The 19,291-nt window shown below is 44.5% G+C and overlaps 1 protein-coding gene across 1 annotated transcript in view; it reads right to left on the bottom strand.

The window, feature by feature from the left end:
• XPC (XPC complex subunit, DNA damage recognition and repair factor) overlaps positions 1 to 19,285 on the bottom strand; it is a 36,175-nt gene extending 16,890 nt beyond the window's left edge. The window contains exons 1-7 of the mRNA XM_079932845.1: positions 19,137 to 19,285; positions 12,096 to 12,291; positions 10,011 to 10,129; positions 7,634 to 7,757; positions 6,653 to 6,737; positions 4,974 to 5,131; positions 4,577 to 4,697 (exon numbers count right to left, since the gene is read on the bottom strand). Coding sequence (XP_079788971.1) covers positions 4,577 to 4,697; positions 4,974 to 5,131; positions 6,653 to 6,737; positions 7,634 to 7,757; positions 10,011 to 10,129; positions 12,096 to 12,291; positions 19,137 to 19,284 — 951 coding nt within the window. The 5' untranslated portion in view covers position 19,285. The remainder of the gene's footprint in view (positions 1 to 4,576; positions 4,698 to 4,973; positions 5,132 to 6,652; positions 6,738 to 7,633; positions 7,758 to 10,010; positions 10,130 to 12,095; positions 12,292 to 19,136) is intronic.
• Positions 19,286 to 19,291: the final 6 nt, after the last annotated feature.

Raw genomic sequence — 19,291 nt, 5'->3', positions numbered from 1 at the left:
TGGAGAAAAGGGAATCCCCGAACACTGGTGGTAAGAATTTAAATTGGTGCAGCCATTATGGAAAACAGTATGAAAGTTCCTTAAAAAACTAAAAATAGAACTATCATATGACCCAGCAATTCCACTCCCGGGTATATCTGGAAAAAAAACCTCTAATCCAAAAAGATAACATGCACCCCAGTGAACATAGCAGCACTATTTACAATACTCAAGACATGGAAGGAACCCCAGTACCCATCAACAGATGACTGGATTAAAAAGATGTGGTATATACATACAATGGAATATTACTCAACCACAAAAAACAATAAAATGCTTTGCAGCAACATGGATGAACCTAGAGAATATTATGCTTCGTGAAATAAGTCAGACAGAGAAAGACAAATATGGTAATGATATTACTTATACGTAGAACCAAAAAAAAAAAAAATACAAATGACAGTATATGCAAAGCAGAAACAGAGTCACAGATATAGAAAACAAACTTGTGGTTACCAAGGGGGAGTGAGAAGAGGAAAGGGACAAATTAGGGTATGGAATTAACAGATACAAACTACTATACATAAAATAGATAAGCAACAAGGATTTGCTGTATAGCACAGGGAATTATACCCATTATCTTGTAATAAGCTATAATGGAATATAATCTGCAAAAAACACTAAATCACTATGCTGTAATCTGAAATTAACACAATATTGTAAATCAACTATACTTCAATCAATCAATCAACAGAAAATCCATGAATGCAATGCACTACGTTAGTAGAATGAAGGGGAGAAAAATCACAAAATCATCTCATTTGACACAGAAAAAGCATCTGACAGAATCCAAAGCACTTTCATGATTAAAACACATTCAGAAAACTAGAAATACGGAACTTCTTCAACATGATAAAGAATGTATATGAAAATCCACAACTACCAAGATACTCAGTCATGAAAGAGTGAAAAGCTTTCCCTCCCAATATCAAGAACCAGACAGGATGCCTGCTTTTGTCACTGCTATTGTACACTGTGCTGGAAGTTCTAGCCAGAGCAACTGGACAAGAACAAGAAACAAAAGGCATCCAAACTGGAAAAGAAGAAGTAAAACTAACTCTATTCACAGAGGTCAAGATCTTATATATAGAAAATCCCAAAGAATGCACAAGAAACCGTTAAATGAACTCAGCAAAGCTGCAAGGTATAAGATCAACACAATCAGCCGTTTTTTTAATACACCGTCACTGAACAATCTGAGAAGGAAATTAAGAAAACAATACCATTTACAACAGCATCGAAAAGAATAACATACCTAGAAAAAACCAAGGATATGAAAGACAGGTACACTGAAAACTACAAAATACAACTAAAAGAAATTTAAAAAGCAAATAAAAGGAAAAAGCCATGTTTACAGACTTAATATTGACTAGATAGCAATGCTGCCCTAATCAATGTACAGAATCAATGCAAACCCTATCAATACTCCAATGGCCTTTTTTTTTTTTTTTTTTTCGCGGTACGCGGGCCTCTCACTGTTGTGGCCTCTCCCATTGCAGAGCACAGGCTCCGGACGCGCAGGCTCAGCGGCCCAGCCGCTCCACGGCATGTGGGATCTTCCTGGACCGGGGCATGAACCCATGTCCCCTGCATTGGCAGGCGGACTCTCAACCACTTGTGCCACCAGGGAAGCCCCTCCAATGGCCTTTTTTGCAGAAATGGAAAAGCAGACCATCAATTTCACATGAAACTGCACAGGGCCCCACATAGCCAAAATGGCATTATGAGGTTGTACTCATACTTCTGATTTCAAAACTTACTACAGATTCACAGTAATCAAAACAGTGTGGCACTGGCATAAGGACAGACATGTAGACCAATGGAATAGAACAGACAGCCCAGAAATTAACCCAAGTGTCTATGGCCAATTGATTTCTGATAAGTGTGCCAAGACCATTCATCCCCATTGAAAAACTTCCAATAAATAGTGAAAATAATACAACAAATACAATGAATAGTTGAAAGACTAGTCTCTTCAAGAAACGGTGCTGGGACCACTGGATATCCATGTGCAAAAATAATGAAGTTGAACACCTACCTTACATCATATAAAAACATTAACTCAAAATGGATGAAAGACCTAAATGTAAGAGCTAAAACTGTAAAACTCTTAGAAGGAAATACAGGAGGAAATCTTCATGATCTGGGATTTGGCAATGAATTCTTGATATGACACCAAAAGTACAAGAAACAAAAGAGGACTTCCCTGGTGGCACAGTGGTTAAGAATCTGCCTGCCAGTGCAGGGGACACGGGTTCGAGCCCAGGTCTGGGAAGATCCCACATGCCGCGGAGCAACTAAGTATGTGTGCCACAACTACTGAAGCCCGCACACCTACAGCCCGTGCTCCGCAACAAGAGAAGCCACCGCATTAAGAAACCCGCGCACCGCAACGAAGAGTAGCCCCCACTCGCCGCAACTAGAGAAAGCTCACGCACAGCAACCAAGACCCAATGCAGCCAAAAATAAAATAATTTAAAAAAAAAAGAAAAATAGAAAATTGGACTTTGTCAGAATTAAAACTTTTGTGCATCAAAGGACTTCATGAAGAAAGTAAAAAGACAACCTACAGAATGGGAGAAAATATTTGCAAAGCATATATCTGATAGGCGTCTGGTAACCGAAATATATAAAGAACTCTTACAACTCAATAACAAAGACAAAGAACCCAATTTTAAATGGGCAAAGGACCTGAACAGACATTTCTCCGAAGAAGATAAACAAATGGCCGATATGCATATGAAAAGACATTAACCCATCATTAATCATCGGGAAAATGCAGACCAAAGCCACAGTGAGTACCACTTCACACCTGTAAGGATGACTATAATCCAAAAAATGGAAAATAACAAGTGTTCGTGATGATCTGGAGAAACTGGAATCCTTGTACTTTGCTGGTGAGAAGGTAAGATGGTGCAGCTGCTATGTAAAACAGTTTGGCATACAATTACCATATGACCCAGCAACTCTACTTCTAGGTATATACCCGAAAGAACTGAAAACAAGTACCCAAATAAATATATGTACACACAATGTTTATAGCAGTACTCTTCACAACAGCCAAAAGATGGAAAACAACCTAAACGCCCATCAATTGATGAATGGATAAGTGAAATGTGGTCTGTCCATACAATGGAATATTATTCACCATAAAAAGGAATGAAGTTGATACATGTTACAAACGTGAATGAACCTGGAAAGCATGCTAAGTCAAAGAAGCCAGACACAAAAGGTCATATGTAGTTGTCCCTCGGTTATCTTTGGGGATTGGTTCCAGGACCCCGCCGGACACCAAAATCCGCAGATGCTTAAGTCCCTTATACAAAGTGGCAGAGTACAGCTGGCGCTCCCTCTATCCTTGGGTTCTGCATCTGCGGATTCAACCAACTGCAGATATAAATCTGGTTGGCAGTCGGCTGAATCCGTCAATGTGGAACCTGCAGATAAGGAATGCTGACTGTACTGTGATTTCTTTTATATGGAATATCCAAAATATGTAAATCCATAGAGAGAGAATGCAAATGGGTGGCTGCCAGATACTTGGGGAGGTGGGAAAAGGAGCAAGAATGGGAGTGACTGTGTAATAGGTACAGGGTCTCCTCCTGGGATAGTAAGAGTGTTTTGGAAATAGATAGAGGTGGTGGATGCACAACACTGAAAATGCACCGAGTATCACTGAATTGTTTACTTCTTTAAAAAAAACTATTTCTTTGCTTAATAAAACTACACAAACAAAACAGTATATGCACAGATATACGTGGGAACAAAGTCTGGGAGGATGACACTGAAATACGAGTGTTTTTCTCTGGGTGGTGATATCACCACACAATTACTGTCCAGATACCCACACTTTTTCAAGCCAAATTGGAAGAGACGTAAGATGCCAGTCATTTGGTCTCTAAAGATACAAAAAGTCTCTTTCCCTAAACGGAATCTGAAGTTCAGACACAAGTATATGCATCAACAGAAATCTTCCAGGGATAAAACCACATTTCTACCTATTTTTGTTTTATTGAGACAGAGCCTTACCTAAGGGTATTTTAAGCATGCGACAAAGCCTGTCTACACACAAACTCTTCGCCAAGACTCCTTTTGGACAGAACCCTACTCACTGCACGGCCACCTGCCAGCATCTTCACCCAGCTTGGAAGGTAAGGAAACACTTTCTTAAGGATTTCAGCAGCCAATTTGAAAAAACATTTCCTTGGGACTTTTAAACACGATTTTTGACTACTGTAAACAATTCGAGGGCAGCTGACCAAAAATTAAGTGCTTTAATACACCAGGACACCAAGTAAGAGACAGGAGAGAGGGCAGCTTTCAACTCACACGTGGGCCCAATCCTGTCTCCAATGCTCACCAACCGAATGACCCTAAGAAAGTGATTTAGCCTCTCTGAGCTTCAGTACCTGTTTTTATTTTATGAGAACTGAGCAAGGAAATATATGTAAAACAGCTGGAATGGTATGTGGCACATGACTGCCATATTCCCCAGCTAACAGACCTAATGAAAACAGTGCTGCCAGGAGTCACTCACGTGGACCAACTCTTCACTGTCTCTCGCAGAGTAAATAGCAAACCTTCTCTCCAGCGTCGTCTGCAGGCCATCCTGCTCATTGGTTGAAAGGTCTGCATTAACTGTAAATGTTCCAATGAACCTGGAGAGAAATCAGGCATTCCTCTGCGTCAGATGTCAGGGCAAAGAGGAACTCTGTTCTTCTACAGCCAAAACACAGAGCGGGGTGTCTTGGGAGCCCCGCCTGCCAGTGCCCCTCTTCCCAGCCTGTCTGGCCAACTCCTGAAGACCCAACTCACACCCTCCCCCTGGGGAGCCTTCCCAGCCCCTCAAGGAGGGTCTGTGGAACTGACCTGCACCCAGCCTCTGAGACACAAATCCTACACTACGCTCTGCAGCACAGGCCTGAAGGCCCTACCATTTCGCCAGGTTTGACAGGTAGCTGACGTCCACGTCTTGAGGTGGCACTTTGGTAAAGCGAGTTGGGACGATGGAGAGGCCGATGGCACGCAGATCTGGCTGGTTGCAGATGCTATTTCGATAGAAGCCATTTGCAAGCAGACACAGAAGGTGAACCTGGGGAGAGGGAAAAGGGAAGGCTGAAAACCAGTGGGATTTTTGCTGCCAAATTCAAAGACGTTTTGCGGACAGGAAATATTTGTTGTCATTTCTACATACAAGAAAGTAAAAATACTAACGCTGCCATCTCCCAAGACTCTGTCTTTCATCCCCTCTTCTCTCTAGGTACTCCTTCCCTCAAAGAAACAATCACATCTCAAAGCTGCAAAATACAAACTTCCTTTTTCTCAAGAGGTCTTATCTTTTAGAGGTACTGATACAGCCTGAAGGATTTGTGGATGAAATGTTACAAAGTCTGGTGTTTGCTCCAAAAAGGAGGAAACGGAATGGGGGAGAGCCGCTGTCGCAGCTGGGATGGGATAGGCCGTGTGCACCTCAACCCCACCCCGGTGTGTGTAATGCCTCCGCCGCAGACCCACACGTGTCCCCACGCCTGCGCGCCACCCCAGCCTACCCCAGCCTTCCCCAGCCTCCGGAAACAACCACGAGGCTGTCTGCTCCTCCTCCCACTCAGCTTTGCATCATTTCCCCTCAAGGCAGTCCCCCTTCTTCCTGCCTACAGCCGGCCTGCTGCAGCCCATGCTCCGCCCTTCTCCCCTCACTTAAGCTTCACATCTTGGAGTCATAGTCATCCTCGCCTTTCTTTCACCTCCAACACCAAGGGGTAAAAGAAACCCAGCCACCCGGCTTGGCGCCCAGGCCTGTGAGGGCGCCAGGCCAGCTCTCCCCTCGTCTCTCCACCCTGACTCTGTGCTCTTTGCACCCCTCGGCTTCTGCAGCTGCTGCAGGCAGTGCCCCTTCCACCCTCCGCATCACTACACTCTCCCTAGCTGCCTGCTGCCGGTCAGAGGAAAACCAAAGTCTGCCCTTGCCTCACTCTCCATGGGCCTCCAGCGCATGCTGCCTCCTAGACGCAGGCCCCCGGCTGTCCCACCAGCCCGGCCACCACTCGGCCTTTCTGCGTCTCCCTGTGCCATCCTTCCTCCTGACCCGCCCCATCCTCTCTCCTAAATGAGGCCTTCCTCGGCTACTGAGGCCCACATTGATCTCTTTCCTTGTGCTATGTCTCGAGTCTCCCTGTTTTGATGTCTTTCCTGTTCCCTGTGTGAGATCAGAAACTCCTGAACGGTAGGAAACAAGCTTCATGCAAGTCTCTCTCCCCACAATGCCAAGCACCTTGCTAAGGCCCCGGTGTATGTTCAGGAAGTACCAGCTGAAGCCAGAAGCCACAGCAACTTTAGCTGAGATCAGAACCAACGTTATTAAACAGCTGAGAGAAGGGATGGGAGGACAGTGCCTGGTATTAGCCCCTGCTGCCCGCCCGGCACTGAGCTACGTGCTTTACATGTGCTATCTGCTTACTCCTCACGCCCATCCCCCCAGGCAGACACTGTTATCACCCCCACTTCAGGACCGAGTCAGAAACTCACCAGGTCACACAGTGAGTGGAAGCCCAGAGGCAGGGCTGACGGAAAGCCCAGTTCCCCTGCGTACCGCCCTCCTCCTTCCCTGCCGTACCTTGTGTGTGTCCTCACGGACTTCCTTATTGAAACGTTTCATCATCCTCCGAAGATACGTCTCAAACTCCGTTTTTATCTTTTCACTGCAATGCACATTGAAAACTCGGAGGATGAAGGGTCAACGCCTTTCAGCTGCAATGACTGAGGCTGTGCTACTCAGCAGACCTGCAGGCTGGCTGTTCCCACTCCTCCTTACCCGCGAGCCCTGGCCCAGGACGTTCCCTCCCCTTGCTCGACCTGCGCCCACCCGCCATCCAAGCATGCTTCAGAGCCCGCCCTCCAGGACGTCCCCTCTGACTATTCCGCCCCCAAGACTGACCGGCTCCTCAGCACACACTGCCTTACGTCAAGTTAGCGCACGCTTGTTTGTGCGATGCTGTTCTGCTGTAAAATCTCTCTCATGTCTGTGTCCCAAGCATCCTGAGGAAAACCTGAGGCTTCCTGACTGCTATTGTCTCCCTCCTTCAGGCCTAATAACGTGCCCATCACACGGGGGCCTCAGGAACCAATTAACTACCAGGAGACGCACTCCATATGGCCGGGCTGCCAGGGGCTGCCGAGGGCCTGGGGACCCTGGAGAGGAGTGGGGGCCCCTAGCTGCAGCAGGCACTGCCGCAGGCCCTGCAGTGACATGGGGAGACGAACAGCAATGCCGGGTCAGCCTGAGGGACGCAGATCGTGGCGCATCCACTCACAGCAGAAATGTTACTTAACCTCTCTGAGTCTCCGGCTCCTCATTCGCACACTGTCCTAAAGACGGAGTAAGATGACGGGCAACCTGCAGAGCCCCTGGCACACCTCCTGCCCTAGCCAGGACACAAAGGTGTCTCCTTCAGTCCTAAAGGTGAGCCCAGGGCTCTCTCCCCTAACGCTCCTGACAGCTCTGACACTCAGCCCGGGTCTCCTATGTGTTTTTCATTGAGGAGCAGCTGCCAGTGATGATACGTGACAGAAACTAGAAGCAAGTGCTTAATCGTACCTTCTTTCTCTTGCCTTCACCTGCTCCGGTGTTTCAATTTCTATCTCCACGGGCTTCACGGGCAGAGCGGATGTAGAGAAGGCTGCGCTTTCCCCCACGTCACCCGGCACGGGCTCACTAACTTCTATAAACAGTAATTTTTAAAATCAATGATAATAATTATCGTTATAATAGATACTGTACCAAACAAAATCGAGGTTCTGCTGGGACGGAGCAAGTGAGGAATGGGTGTGAGGTAGGAAACCGTAGAGACCATGTTCTGAGTTCCTAGGAAATGCCAGGCCCTGTGCTCTTACAATCTAACTGTCTCATTAACCTGCACAAGAACCCAGAGAAACAACCCTCAGAAGAAGAACCTTAGGCACAGAGATAGTGAGGTGAATTAGATACAGACCCCTGGTATCATGGAGCTAATGCTCATCTGTGTGTGATTTAGAAGAGACTTAGGGAGCAATTTCCTATTCTCTGTATCACTATGGTAACGCTCACAAAAATTTGCTTTGTAGAGAGGCATGACTTCCCCATTCAACTGTAAACTTGTACTGAATACACAGCAAGGCATGCATCTTCATCTTTCTCCGCTACACTGCTTATAAACACCAGCTGAAATAAATTAAATTTGCTGAACTGTGAACTTCATTAGCAAAGTTCCTTTCAAAGCAGCTCTGGGCCTAGAAGCAATGACACCCCACTGGCAATGACAATACCCAGTGCCAAGACCTTGGTTTCTATGTACCTGTTCCTACTAAAATGAACCAGGGCTTCTTAGAGAAAAAAAAGGCCAATTCCAGGTGTGCAGCAAGGGAGTATAGAGAGATCCTGGAACATCTTATTGTGCCAAAGAACAAAAACATTCTCAGAAACTAATGAAGTCATGTCAAAAGGACTCTGTAAGGTAGCTAGCTCAAAGGGGCTCCTGCTCGCCAAATGTGGGACAATCCAAAGATCAGAAAATGTAATGATGATAACTGATAACATTGAATTTTTAAGTCCATAGTGATACCCAAAATAAATAAATACAATTCTTAAAAGGCAGAGCTCTTCTTTACAGATCAAAGTCAGCTAATAAATATACATGAGATGACAGAATCAAAATATTTGCAGTGCTCAATATAATAATCTTTGATTCAGTCAAGATCATTGACGCTTGCTAAAACCATTAAGTAGAAAGTGACTGGGGAACAGGATATTCACACAGAATCAGAGTCCCACTAGAGATGGTAAATTACAAAAGGAAAATGTACCTTTACATTGGCACAATCAGGCAGTACCACAGACATGATCAAACTTAGCATCGGCAGCGGTACAACCTGACATTAGATGCCTCTGAATGGATGCACTGTGAAGTACAAAGCTCTGAAGTGTTCCTGCCAAAAAATGTTTAATCTAAATATAACTAAGTCTTTGGTCTCCTTACAGTTTGTAAGGAATCCAGGGGGCATTCAAACAAGGTTCCCACCATCACAAACCACAATATGAGACATTCTACAAAACAGGAGGCCAGGACTCCACCAACACAAAACAAAACGAAACAAAAACCCAGTGCTATGAAAAGCAAAAAAAAAAAAAAAGAGAGAGGAAAAACAGTTATAAAGGATAGTTTTATAACAATTAGGGACTTAATTTAGGTATGATAATGGTATTTCACCATGCAGGAGAATGTCTTACTCTTAGGAAATGCATGCTGAAGCATTTACAAGTGAAGAGTCAGGATGTCTGTGACTTACTTTCACGTGGTTCCACAATGCAGATTTACAGAAGGAAAGATGCTGGTACATTCAAATGGCACAATGGTAAAGTTAATGAGTCTAGGTGAACAGTGTATGGACTACATGTTCAATTTTTTTGTAGGTTTGAACACTTTCAAAATAAAAATCTGGGAAAGAAAAGTCACGCTAGGGATGGTGACATTAGGGGCTATGTATTGTGAGTATGTGATGCACCAGGCCCAGCACATTTTCCCACAACAACCTGGAGCCTAGACTGTGCCCAGCTCACGGTAAGCGTTCGGTGTTTACCAACTGTCACCAGTGGAAAAACTCAGCTCGGACAGCTGGAGTTACTCACTCACCCAGCTGCACAAGTGGCAAAGCTGGCCTCTGAGCCAGGTATGAGCACCCGCAAAGCCCGGGCTCTATGAGATGATGCGGCTTCTCTATCTCACGATCCCCTCCATGGAGCACCACCAGAGGAAGAGAATATACAACGTTCTTTGCTAACCTGGTCATGACTTTTTCCTTACATCAAAAGCAAGTCCCCTACTGCAACTTTGTTTTTATTAGTTTCAAAAGGACAGGATTGCAGTGACATGACTCCAAACAGAATCAAACAGAAAAACAGCATCAAACAGTTCTGAGAACAGAGGAAGACACTTTACCTTCTACCTCTTCCCAGTCCTCCTCACTCTCTTCCTCGTCGCCCCCTTCACCCCCACCTTTGTCCGCAGCAGCCTCTTTCTCTGGACGGTGCACCTTCTTGAGGGCACTCGGGAAGTCCCTGTGTAGAGATCACAGGAGGGAAGATGAAGAAAAGCTCAGACACCCTAGGGCTATGTTTAAACTAAACTCAACTGTAAGGACTCCTTCTATTTACTGAGAAACTGTTGCAATTAGTTGATGATTTGTGAGCTCTGAGCCTCACTTCCTCCATTAGCCCGGGTCTCAAGTTCCCATCAAGATGTGCTCTGATCACAGGTCGCACACTAGATGTGCTGTCAAAACAGGAGGAACATGATGAACCTACAATCTAGAGCTGTGTGAAGGGAAACAGCTGTGTCTGTAAATGATACAGGGCAAGTTAGAAAAAAACCACAAAAATAATGTGAGTCCCAGAAGTAAAAGCTGCGATGTCTGTGTGCACACACGTGCAGCCAGACGCCAGAAAGAAGAGGAGAGAAGTCACATTTGCGGATCCTACCATGAGCCAACTCAGAAGATTGTTTCCCCACCTCTGGGAAATAAGACGAAAGGAGACCGAGGTTGGTACAATTTTAACTTCTAAGTAAGTGGGGATGTAACTGAACACAGGTGTGTCATAAGGAACACGGACAACTGGAAGGGTAAGGAGAGAACTACGTAGATACGGAGCTGGCTAAATACTGGCTCAAGAGTCAACGGTTGCTAATATGCAATAAAATTGTGCAAATTCACACATCAAATATGTTCAGGGAATTGAGTTACTTACAGCTTTTGTAAGACTGGACACATGGTATCCAGTGAGAATATGACCCAAGATTTTAGCACAGACGTTTAAAATAACAAGCCTCAGGCTTCAGCTCTAAAAAGACAAACACTCCCTTTTTACCCTGCCACTTCCTCTCAACACCACAGCAACAAAAATGTCCCCTTAGAGTAAAAGTGGCAGAAATGGCAACTCTTAACTGAGAGGGAAAGGGGGACCAGAGCTTTCCCTGGCAACATCCTGGTCTATCTGTTTGTGAATTTCTATGCAGAAAGAATTCAACAAGTGCGGAGCGGCAACTGGGAAGCAGTAAGCTCAGAGGCATTCGCAGGAAAAGTCTAAGAGATGAACGATGGTGGAAAATCCACACGCTTCCTTGCGCTCCTTCCCACAGCTGCCCTGTCCTGGCCTACTTTCTGAGCCAGGACTGGAGGTTGCTGGAAAAGCTGACACTAAGAGTGAGGGTTTATTTCTGAAACAAAGAAGAAACGACTGCCTCTCTGTTTGTCCTCTTCCTCCCCCCTCCCCAATTTCCCCAGGAGGCAGATGATCAAGTGTTGATTGTTCACCACATATTAATATGTTCATTCACTGTCAAAGGCCCTGCCCTAGACACCACGGGGCATAAACAAATGAACCAGTGTGGGTTCAGCCGTCTGAGCTCACAGTGGTATATGGCACGGAAACAAGTAAGTGTAACACAAGGCGGATCAGTTACACTCTTACGAGATGCAGCAAGAAGTCCGAGGAGGAAAAGGGGGAGGAATCAATTAAGACTGTGGAGGGGATGACTTCTGCTCTGCATCTTGAAGGTGGAAGAAACCGTTCCAGGCAGAAGGAAGAGCGTGAGCACGTGTCAAGTGAAGGAGGGAAGTCCAGCTGGGCAGGGGCGGAGTGCACCTGAGGAGAGCAGGACAGGACATGGCCAGACGTCAGGGAAATGCCTCGTGTATGAAACGTCTTCGTGTGGTATAAAGAGTACTGGACCAGGAGTCAGAAGACTGAGGTCTCATCCTGGTTTTGGCCACCATCTAGCTGTGTAACCACGAACAAATCACTTTCTGAAAGCTGTCATCCTCATCTGAAAAGTTTGGGAGGTAAACTATATAATTGCCAAGACTCTTCCCAGCTCTTACTAGTGGTCTGAGCTCTACCTAGAAGAGTTTAAAGATCCCACCTTTTCCACAGATCCCAGTGACAAGCAAAAGGAGTAGGTTTTCTTAGTCACACTTCCCTGATGGGAACAATCAAGACCTGCTCAAGAGGTTTTCAGCCATCTCACCTGGAATCTTCCCCATCACTGAGGGCTTCATCCTTAATAACCGGAGGGTTTTCGGATTTAACAGTCACTTTGGCCGCTTTCTTTCTTGCTGGACCATCTGCTGGGCCCCCAGAATCACCGAAGCCTCTCTTCCTCTTTCCTCGTGAAACTTTTGAGCGAACACTCTTCTTTGGAGGTTTCTCATCTTCGAAGACATCTAGATGACCACACAGAACATGAGATAAGGGACAAAAGGAAAGGTGGAGACACTGTAGCTTCATGGGCAGGGTCATGAGAAGTCCTCTCTGGTAACCTCCCTCTAAACCTCCGTCACCATCCCATGTTGGGTCAGCAACCAGCTTTCAGCCTCTTCCCACCTCCAGCCGGTCTACACTCTACACTCCTCCTTTATCAGCACTGTATTCTACTCCTCCTAAGACTACAGACACACCACCACATGACTCATACAACCTAAACTGCAAACCTTAAATTTCAGCTAATATCCAGCAAGGAAAATTCACAATCCATTAATTAACACCTTGCTTATTTACTACCTGCCAAGACTAATTATTTATTTTAGGGATAATCCACTCCTATTAAGTGAAATGATTCAAGTTCATAAACATGTCCGAGTGTCCAGTTTTAGCACAACTGATTTCTCCTAATCTAAGTTCCTGTCATCTTTCAAACCCAAACACTACTCAAAACACATACATTATGAAATCTTTCCAGTCTCACCTCAGTGCCACTCTCAGTAAACTTAGGGTTGGAATGAGTTAGCAGTAACTCAAAAATAACTTTATTTTCTCAAAATAATTATTGTTTCCTTTTTTTGTTAAAGGGAAATATAAAAAATGCATAAACTGTTGGTTTTAGTTCAACTAGGGTATCTAAAAGCATGGTCTGCTTATTAACATATATTACTGTTATATATATTTATAATATGTATTAATATGACAGGGAAATATTTTCTATTTTATTATAAATATATTCCTGCAAATTATCTTAAATCATCTTCTTTTGCTGCTGCAGAACTCTGCTTCAATTAACTATGGAAAATAAAAATACCCTAGCCTTCACTGAGGTTCCAAAAGGAGCTGCAATATTAACCTAAAATATCAAATTAATTCATTCCTTTCATCTATGGTTTGTCCTGCTGACTCTCTGGATAGGTATTTATATTCCCCAAGAATACAATTTTGCATGGGGAAAAAAGACTCTCCCTTTTGATCTAAACAAAATCATAACTTAATTTTAATAAATTTCACCTTATAACAGCATTTGTTTTAATGCTGGTTAAAATCACTGATTCAGTTCTGTTTCTTTAAAATGTTCTCTAAAAGGAGAAATTTATGCATTCCCAGGTTTTAAACATTTTAATGGAAACAAAATATTTCAAAATTAGTTATTTATAATCTGGAAACAGATTTCTTATTTCAAGGCCAGAATTTGCTTAAAAGTTTATTTATGACTTGACAGTTTCGTAGGGCACCCTTAAAAACAGGATTTCTAGATCTTACAGTGGTTTTTAGCCCTTTGTTAATAAGCAAAGATGTTAAATACTCCACTTTACTAATCTAAAGATGCAGGTGGGAGGTTGCTCCAGAAGCACTATTTCTTCCTCACCAAAATCACTTGGTTGGTTAAAAGGCACAGCTGTGTATTTTTGTGTTTTGAAGAGAGAGGTTGAGGAGTTAAAAGTGAGAACAAGGGAAATAAACTGTGAATCAAAAAACTGTTCATAGTATCATTATTCATAATATCCAAAATTTTTAAAATCTGAATGTCTGTCCATTAGACAAGCATCAGGTATGGTACAGTCACACAATGATATGTAATTCAGCCATCTTTTAAGACAAAGGAAAATGATATATGATAAAATGCTAAAAATGCAAAATTATTTTAATAGTATACTTTCTACTTCACACAAAAAAATACACAGACTAGAAGGAAATACACTATTATTTAGTGGTGGCTGTTTCTGCATGGCAGACATACGGATGACATTTTTTTCTTTATTCTTTACTGTTTTTTTTTTTGTTTTTGGTGCCACAGTATCAAGAGGCTATTATCCAGATATTCCATGCAAATGGAAACAAAAAGATAGCTGGGGTAGCAAGACTTGTATCAGACAAGACAGACTATAAAACAAAGTCTATACTAAAAGACAAAGGACGTTATACAATGATAAAGAGGTCAATACAAGAAGATATCATTCATAAATATATATGAACCTAACATAGGAGCACCTCAATATATACAGCAAATATTAACAGAAATAAAGGGAGAAATTGACAGCAGTACAATAGTGGGGGACCTTAACACCCCCACTTACATCAATGGACAGATGGTTCAGACAGAAAATCAATAAGGAAACAGTGACCCTGCGACTTCCCTGGTGGCACAGTGGTTAAGAATCTGCCTGCCAATGCAGGGGACACAGGTTTGAGCCCTGTTCTGGGAAGATCCCACATGCCACGGAGCAACTAAGCCTGTGTACTACAACTACTGAGCCTGCGCTCTAGAGCCCGTGTGCCACAACTACTGAAGCCCGCACGCCTAGAGCCCGTGCTCCGCAACAAGAGAAGCCACTGCGATGAGAAGCCCACACACTGCAATGAAGAGTAGCCCCCCACTCGCCACAACTAGAGAAAGCCCGTGCACAGCAGCGAAGACTCAACACAGCCATAAATAAATAAATAAATGGGGGAAAAAAGGAAACACTGACCTTAAATGACGCATTAGACCAGATGGACTTAATAGATATCTGCAGGACATTCTGTCCCAAAACAGTACAATACACATTCTTTTCAAGTGCACGTGGAACATTCTCCAGGATAGATCACATGCTAGCCCCAAAACAAGTCCCAACAAATTCAAGAAGACTGAAAATGTATCAAGCATCTTTTCCAATGACAACAGTATGAAACTAGAAATCAGTGACGGGAAGAAAAAAGAAAAAAATACAAACACATGGAGACTAAACAAGATGCTACTAAAGAACAAAAAAAACCAATGGATGAATCATGAAATCAAAGAGGAAATCAGAAAATACCTTAAGACAGTGAAAATAAAAACACAATTTTACAAAATCCACAGGATGCAGCAAAAGCTTCCTTCTAAGAGGCAAGCTTACAGCAATACAGGCCCACCTCAAGAAACAGGAAAAAATCTCAAACCACCTAACCTACCATCTAAAGGAATTAGAAATATTACTCAGCCATAGAAAGAATGCAATTTTGCCATTTGCAACAACATGGAGGGTATTATGCTCGGTGAAATAAGAGAGAGAAAGACAAATACTGTGTTTTCGCTTATATGTGGAATCTAAAAAATAAAACAAATGAACAAATATAACAAAACAGAAACAGACTCAGATACAGAGAACAAATTAGTGGCTACCAGTGGGGAAAGGGGTGGGGGGAGAGGCAAGATAGGGGAAGAGGATTAAGAGGTACAGAGGACTAGGTATAAAAGCAGTAAGTTACAAGGATGCAATGTATAGCACAGGGAATATAGCCAATGTTTTATAATAACTTTATATGGAGTAGAGTCCAATATCAGATCACTATTGTACATCTGAACTAATATTGTAAGCCAACTATAATAAAAAAAAAAAAAAAGAGGCCATTTTCCAGGACTCTCCAAGATCTAGAGCTGTCTACTACAGTCAGCCCTCCATATCCCCCTGGTTCTGAATCCACAGATTCAACCAACCTCGGACTGAACTTTGGTTGAATCTGCAGATGTGGAACCCGAGGATACGGAGGGCTGACTGTACTACACTGTTACGTAAAGGATTTGAGCATCCGCACATCTTAGTATACATGGAGGTTCTGAAACCAATTCTCTGCAGATACCGAGGGACAACTGTCTAAGCAGCCTCCTTGACCTTAACCAAGTAATTTCAGCAGGGCATGAATTAACCACTGGGGCTTGATTGGCCAGCCACTGATTTACTAAAAAAAAAAAAAACACCTGCTTAGAACTGCCAGCAGCACCTCATAGCACTAAGAATAAAATGCAAACTCCTTAGTTTGGTCTCCAACCTAAGGGTCCTACTCACGTCTCTCACCTCAATTCCAAAACATTCCCTCCTATGGGTCTTCAAACTTACTGATTCCTCTGTCCAGAGCTCTCTTCCCCCACAATGTCCTACAAAAGGCTCCTTCATTACAGTCAGTAATTGGCTCAAAGTGTCAAGTCTTCACACAGGAGTTCCTTGACCACTAATTCTGACAGCCGCTTCTTCCCTGTCCCCATGTCAGCTTTATTACAGCAACCTGTCCTACCTTCTTCATAGCTCTTATCACCATGTGAATTTATTTTTTAACTTACTTGTCCTACCTACCCTTCCCCAAAGATTACAGGCATCATGAGAGCAGGAACCTTGCCTATCCTGTTCACCGCTATAATTCCAGTGCCTAGCACAGGGCCTGAAAATAGCAAGTGCTCAGTAAGTAGCTGTTGAAGGAGTTAATGAACTACATCGATGAAGGATTTAACATTGAGATTAAATATGGAGAAACCAGAAGTGCCCTAATGGAAACAAAGATATAACGTGGAAGACTATTTTCTTTGTCCCCAGCTGTTAGAAGCAGCCAAGTGTCACGTTCATGTGCATGCACTGAGGTTCTGGTAAAACCCACACTATGGTGCTGTTAGTACACTGGAGAGTCACCAAATCAGTGTCACCTGCGGCCAAAACCACAAGCAAATTGCTCCTCTACCCAACCACATCAAAGCTGATAACTCTTCCCGGAAGCTACATTGGAAACTTACTGCAGCTCCACTGGCTCGCAGAGCGTGAGCGAAGCTTAAGTGCATCCTTGCCTACGTGTAGGCTGAATTGATATGAGCTACCCCATCTGATTACTTCACCTGGACCATACCAGGAGCCTTACCGGCTGAAAATTCACAGCCACCCAGCAGGTTAGAATTAAGTTTCACAGACGAGGTCCAGTGAGGCTAAATTATTTGCCTCTCATATATAACCCAAACACATATAACTACTAAATGTTGGAGCTATACCAACCTGGTGCCAAGGTGAAGTGTTTAGCTGGGAGGAATGCTACCCAGGCTGGTGGCATTTCCAATACCTTTTGATTTCAAAAAAATTTTTTAATTGCCACGTATTCAGAATACATTCCCTCTGACTAGAATGACAACCCCTTTTCACAGCCGTTTGCTGAAATATTACCTATTCTTCAAGTTGCAGACCAAACATAACTTCTTCAGAGAGCATTTCCCAATTTCTCCCGATTATTCCTTTAGAAGTCAGAAAGCCTTATACCTTATCCCATGAAACCACACGCTGTCTTGGATATTTTTTTGGTAAATGTGAACACTACCCTACTCTGATCTCCAAGAAACCTCTATCTCCCATGTCACCTAGCTCGTGTGCAGCAGACATTAGGTACTCATAAAATGTTATAGGAATGAGTCAACGAATAAAATGGAACTTGTAGTATTAACTGTGAGGTAAATCACCTTTTAAGTTTAGAAATGGTTACCATTTGACTATTTCCTAATGAATGATGGCCTTAAAATATGTACAGAATCACAGAATTACTGAATCTATGTCACAGGAGCCCTTGATGGTGACCTAGGCTAATCGTCTACCCAGTTATATCAGGTACCCCAGAAATCCGTTCTACAGCATGCATTATGCAATTATTTATAATATTTATTGAGTACTTAGTATACGCAGAGAAGGGGGGAGGACAAGATAGGATACAGCAAAAAAATAAGACATGTTTACATAAGCTTAAATTCTGGTAAGACAGGTCAAAAAGGAAGCAAATAAATGAACAAGATCATTACAGATGTGGCACAGGCTGTCAGAGCCTCTGTCACGAGGGGTACCTGGGAGAGACCACCTTAGGCAGGATACTTGAGGAGTGCCTGGGTTGAGACCTGGAGGAACAGAAGTGAGCCACGGCAAAAGCCACGGAAGAACGTTCTAGGGAGAAGGAACATCAAAGGCAAAGGCTCAAGTGAAAAATAACAGCGTATCTGAGGAACCAAACGGAGGCCAACAAGGAGGGTATCTGGCAAAGAAGACAGTGGTAGCAGACAACAGAAGAAGCAGGAGCCATATCACGTAGGATCTTGTAGGCCATGGTGAGGAATCTGGATTTTATGCCAAGAGCAATGGGAAGCCACAGAGGATCTGAAGCAGGAGCATGGCAAGATCTGATTTTTTTTTTAAGATCACTTGCGCCGCTGCATAGAGAACTCTTGCCGTGGTGAGGGATGAAAAGAAGTAAGGAGGCCAGTGAAGAGGCAATCGCTAGTCGCTCAACTGAAAAGTGAGGGTGGCTTGGGCAGGGGGTGCGGCCACGGGAATAAAGAGAAGTGGAGAGATTGGAGATATGGTTCTGAGGTTGAACTAACAGGACTTGCTGAAGGACTGGAGGTGTGCGTGTAAGGAAGAGGAGGAGTCTGCTTAAAGAAGTGAAGGGATCAATTCCTGAGAAGGGGAAAAGTGGGGAAGGGGCAGGTTTAACTGGGGAAAATCAAGAGTTTTACTTTGCCCAGGGCAAATATAAGAAGCCTATTCGATATGCACGTGAAGAAGTCAGGTGGGATCCGAAGCTGGGGCTCTGAGGTGAGATTTGGCTGAAGGTACTATTCAGGAGATCAGCACACTCCAGCACTCCAAGTCCTGGTCCGTTCGTCTGGTGGGGACACAAAACAATCGCAGTGCCTCTTGCCTATGCACCCTCTGCATCTACCAGGAGGCCGGACTTGATCCTGCGGGTGACGCGGAGCAGGAAGAGGCTGAGCAGGGGAGCTCGCGGTCCGGCCGGGCTCCGCGGAACCGCTCAGGGCGCATCGCTCCCGGCACGGAGGGCAAAGGCGCAGCGACGTCGGGGAGGCCCGGGGCAGCCGCATGACGCCTGCCTCCCGCGGTCACCGGAACGCCGTCTCGCTGGCCCAGGTGGGCGCGGGGCTGCCTCGCCCGCACCTGCAGGAGGCCGGCCTCGCCCTCCCCCACCCGGCCTACCTCCCGCCCTCCTCCAGCCTCTCCCCCTAAGCCCGGCTCGGCCTCGCTCTCACCCGCCTCCTTCTCCTCGCGCCTGGCTTTGCTCTCGCCCTTGGCCGTCTGGCTGCGTGACTCACGTCCCCGCGGCCCCCTGCCCGCGGCCACCTGGCCGCGCAACTCGCTTCCCCGCGGCTCCCTGCCCGCCGTGCGCTTCCGAGCCATCTTTGCC

This window comes from Stenella coeruleoalba (assembly GCF_951394435.1).
Source record: "Stenella coeruleoalba genome assembly, chromosome: 10".
Lineage (NCBI taxonomy): Eukaryota > Metazoa > Chordata > Mammalia > Artiodactyla > Delphinidae > Stenella > Stenella coeruleoalba.
Note: the sequence above shows the minus strand (reverse complement) of the source record. Positions and strands in the feature narration are given on the sequence as shown.